The sequence below is a fragment of the Bactrocera neohumeralis genome, unplaced genomic scaffold (assembly GCF_024586455.1).
Source record: "Bactrocera neohumeralis isolate Rockhampton unplaced genomic scaffold, APGP_CSIRO_Bneo_wtdbg2-racon-allhic-juicebox.fasta_v2 ctg5682, whole genome shotgun sequence".
NCBI lineage: Eukaryota > Metazoa > Arthropoda > Insecta > Diptera > Tephritidae > Bactrocera > Bactrocera neohumeralis.
Window position 1 is genome coordinate 1,445 of NW_026092594.1, and position 5,208 is coordinate 6,652.

The 5,208-nt window shown below is 37.1% G+C and overlaps 1 protein-coding gene across 1 annotated transcript; it reads left to right on the forward strand.

Annotated features, from left to right (window-relative positions):
- Positions 1-263: 263 nt before the first annotated feature.
- LOC126767350 (putative protein TPRXL) lies at positions 264-956 on the forward strand (the record flags this gene model as incomplete). Its single annotated transcript, XM_050484881.1, has 1 exon — positions 264-956. A coding segment is annotated over one exon (693 nt), but the record flags the coding sequence as incomplete, so codon positions are not given.
- Positions 957-5,208: the final 4,252 nt, after the last annotated feature.

A 5,208-nucleotide genomic window follows, 5' to 3' on the forward strand; every position in this document is an offset into this window, starting at 1 on the left:
ATATGTATAACGCGAGTGTCATTGTGTTTATAAAGTGATTGAAACAAAGTAGAAACAAAAAAAAATTAAGTGAAATAATTGCCTTTTTATTTTGTGTGTTTCAATGTGCTGCTAAGCACAGAAAACTAATTGTGAAAACGGCAAAACAAAGAAACTACAAAGAATTATTAAAAAGGCGAAAAATACACAATTATTCACCATTAAAAATCAGCAGAAGCTTAAAATAGTTAGAAACGTTTTATTACGGCATGGAAAATCAACAGATTCTGCTACAACGCCACCGTCGCCGTCGCCATCAGTGCTGTTGTCGGTGGAGCATCCTCCGCAACGAGGACAACAGCGTCACCATCTCCACATGATGGGGTTGCAAATCATTGTGACGGCAGCAATGCCACCTTGTCCAGCTATATGATGCCACCACCTACAGCGCGTCCAACAAATAACATCAGTAATAAAAATGCAAGTATAGGGTGTGGTTCAACATCAACATTATCAATGTCATCAGAAACTAGATTAACAACAGAGCATGGGGATACAGCAGCAGCTACCAACGCGACTAGTTCTCCAAATGCTCACACCATAGTTGCAGCCTCCACCTCCACGAACAACGCATCGCCGTCTTCGTCGTCGTCCTCACCAGCCGCATCAACCACCACTACAAATAGTAATGGTTCTGCAACATCCTCAATAGCTGCCGCCATGGCGAGACATAACGCCTTCATACTACCCTCGCGCACAATGCCTATGAGTGGCTCACTTGCCGCCACCACATTGCAGCACACAAGCTCGCCGCATGCTTTACAGCTACCCCACATCAACTTGAATATAAATACGACGACCGGTGGTAACTTTGGTGTGACAGTGGACCCACAAATCTCAGTGGAAAACTTAAAGAAGATAATTGCTAAGAAGCTTAAGGTGGCCAAGGATCGCATTTGCTTGTTGCATCGGGAAAAGTGAGTAAACTGAATTTTTTAAATATTTATGCCTATATTTTTTCACTTTTACAATTTTTCAATTGGTAGGCAGTTTGTATATGTGATGTGAGATAAGTCATGCTTTCTTGAACTGAATTTTGGTGGACTCCATTTGTTTTACTTGTCTCACTACATATTATCCTGAACTCCAGCATCAAAACATCTTGCTAATTATAAATGTGTATCGAAGTGTGGTGTGTGGAAAAATTCTTAGTTAGTCCAAAGTTGATTAATGCCTCAAACAGCCTTTTGATTCTCCACGAAGCCTAAGCAAATAACGCAAACCAATGCGCGTTGGCTTGGCGGCAGCATGCGTTTGTATGGTAAATGAAATGGCCGCATTGCTGGCCACCATTCTCTCTGTGCCGCGCATTGTTCATAGCTATAGCGCACGCTTGTTCCGCCACGGCAAAAGCTTGTACAGACAGACGTTCATAGTATGAACTACATGATTCCCTTTTACAATTGAAGTAGGCTGCCTGCTCAACAGCCATTGCCAAAGCAACCTCTACAGCAGCAGCAGCATATCTGTGCTTCCATCTAGCCACATACATATATAGAGACATCAATTTTTGTGTTGTAATAGCTCCCAACCAGGCTGCTCTTTGTTATGCTTTGTGATTGTCGTTGCCATACATACTTCCATACATATATACATATTTATATACACGTGTATTGTACTTGTATGCCATGTTCATTTGTTTGCTGCCACCGCTGCTGCTGTTATGCTTTGCTGCCTCTCCAAAGTGCTCCGGTGCTCCGCGTTATGTTGCTGCCTGCCTGGTGGTAACTATGCAACATGATGCGGCATACAGTGTTATTTTATGACACTACCATAGTGATTCCCTCTTCCATCCAGTTTTGCTCTTTCATACTTTTCCACTTTTCCCTCAGTTGTGCGCACTTGTATACTTGTATATAATATATTTGTATGTACGGCATGTTGTTATGCCTGGTGGTGTAGTAGGAGGTTGTTTTACAGCGCTATTGAGTTTTAAAGAACGAGAGAAGTTGTTGAAGAAGTTGAAAATGTTTAAGTGGCAGCAAAGCGGGAATTGAAGCGTGTAAACCTTTTGGACATTTACAGCTGTGTTCAAAATAATAGGAGTGCCCCTGAGAAAAATATTTAACCCAAAAAATTTATCATGTCAGACCATGAACGTCAAGCATTTTTTATGAAATACTTCTAACGGTATTCCGCGAATAAAACACAAAGCACAAACTTCAGCTGTTTACATTATTTCCAATGTTATGAGTTCAAATCTGTGTAGGTCACTGAATTGCGCTGTTCATAAAAATAGGAGTGTGAGCTAACAAGTGGTATAATACATTTTTTTTTAAACCAAATCTGTAAAAAACTTAAAAGTAAGTACAAAAGAATAAAAAGGATGGGATTTTTTAAAGGATAAGTCATTTATTTTAATTAATGTGTAGAGAAAAACATCGCAGCGACAAAAAGCGTGAAATCATTAAAAATCTTAGAAAAAAACGGGAAAACTTATAAAGAAATTAAAGAAATACTCGGGTGCTCTGATCAAATGATGTCAAATTCCATGTCCTACAAAAATAAACCCGAAACACGTGGACGAAAACGCAAAACTACTAAGGTAATCGATCGACGCATACTCCAGTCGTCTAAAAAAGATCCCAAAGCGGCGTCTTGAGTTATAAAAAAGCGTCTAGAACTTGATGTTACTGCCGTAACAGTTCGTAGGCGTTTTTTGGAATATAATTTATTTGCGCGGATTCCGCGAAAAAACTCATTGTTGACAAAGAAACATAATTAGAGCACGGCTCCAATTCGCCAAGGAACATGGCAACTGGCAACCGGAGAAATGGAAAAATATTTTGCGGACAGAGGAATGTAAGGTAGTTTTATTTGGTGGCCCAGGGTATAAGCAGTATATCCGTCGTCCACCAAATACTGAATATAATCCGCAAACCACTCTTAAGACCGTCAAACATGGTAGTGCATGGTGGGAAAGTTTCTCGTGCAACGGCGTGGCACTAATCCATCTGATAAAAGAAACCATGGATCAATATGTGTATGTGAATATATTGAAAAAAGTTATATTGCCATTCACGGAATGAAATATACCATTAAAGTGATTGTTTCAGCAAGATAAAGACCCGAAACATGCAAGCAAATCTGCAAAGGAATAGCTTCGGGTCAATAAAGTTGAGGTTATATCGTGGTCTGCTCAGTCGCCTGACCTTAATTCCATAGAAAACTTTTGGGCAGATATTAAAAAAGATGTTGCTAACTGTAGATTATCAAATACAAGGAAATTATGGAGCACAGTCCACGAGGCACGGCAGCAAATCCCGATGAAAAGGTGTCGGGATCTGATCGATCCCATGTTCCGCAGATCTGCAGCAGTAATAAAAAAATGGCGTTTACTCTACTAAATATTAACTAAACTTACTTATATACTAGTGATAATTTCCAATTTTTTAATTTTTTTTTAGTTTTATTGCATTTTGTGATGCACTCCTATTATTTTGAACACCGAATTTTTGAGGTTGTTATTTAAATAATTAATTTTTTTTTCATTTACTGTGTATTACTAAAAATTTAAAAGTGCATACAAAGACTACATAAAATGAACAATTTGTGGATAAAAAAATAAATTAATAAAATTCTTGTTTTTGTTGAAAAACATCACTTTGTATTTTATGCTGTGATGCACTCCTATTATTTTGAACACATTTAGCCATGTCCGTCTGTCTATTCACGAACTTTTTTGAGACATCGGTCTGAAATTCCGCACACATCATTTTCTCAACACAAAACCTGCTTATTTGTCGAATCCGCCGATATCGGACCACTATAGCATATAGCTATCATACAAACCCAAAGATGAAAATCAAATTTTTATATGGAAAACTTTTCTATTTGACGAGATATCTTCACGAAATTCGCAATTGGATTATTGTCCAAGCCAGCGGCATTATCAGCGAACAAATTGTTCAGATGGGACCACTGTAGCATAAAGCCGCCACACAAACTGAACGTTCAAAATCAAGTGCTTTTATACTTTTTTTTATTTATTTTAATTAAATTATAAAAATTTGCAATTAACATATTTCATCACTTCTGACATACATACATACATATGTACATATGTATATGCAGAGTCGATTGCTGTTAGTTTTATGTCACTGCTAATGCCGCAAAAATTAAAAAAAAATCTCATTGCTGTTTTATGACTTTCATTTAATTTTTGTTCCACGATTTGACGTGATTGACACGCAATCTACCTCGATAAGAAGTTCGCGAAGTTTCTTCCTTGATAGTAACCCTAACCACAACTACATACGGATACTATATATCATAACAAGAGCGCGTGTTACTTCATGGTGATATTAGTAGGGTACGTGGGAATATTTTAGTAAAGTACGCTTTTATATATCCACACATAATTCAACTGTACTTATTTATGTATATCTGTCACTTTACAACTTTCACTAAAATATTTAATCGTAATCGCTTTGAAATATAAAATTTCTGAATTTTATCGACTTCGTTAGACACCACTTCTAGTAATTTGGAAGCACAAACTGCCTTGATAGGCAAAAAAAAGAGAGAATTTTAAGCGTTAATCATTAGTGATGAGCTCAGCAGATATTGTAGTTAAAGTGACAGCCCTAATCCGCTTACTAACACCATTTTGTCAATGGTTTAATGTCATCGAAATCGGCAGACGCGAATGAAAACAGACTAAACTCGCCTCACACCTTTGCGAAATTCTCGAACGAAAATTGGAAGCATTTTTTAATATTTTGTAGTTATGATCGAAATTGACATATGTACTCATTTCAAATCAAAATATATAAAATGGAGAAAAGTAGTATGAAAATAGATTATGCTTCTTCTTCCCACCAACGTTTCTCTATAACTATACATATGTACATATGTATTATTACCATTCACTTGCTAGTGCAATTGAAACGCACGACAAATTCATTTGTTTGAGTGTTTGTGCCAAGCAAATACCACACTTGTGCTCATAAATTCACCTACTAATACAAATATACCAACGGTACAACAGCATGTGTACGCACCAATCTATTTAGCAAATCTCCAAATCTTTGTGCAAAAAAAGAAAAAGAAAGTAAAAAACCGACCGAAGGCAAAGCAAAAGTCACAGTATTGCATAACTTCTATTCTAAGACAACAGGAATTGCAACAATAACAACAACAACTGCAGGCCACTACATTATTATCATC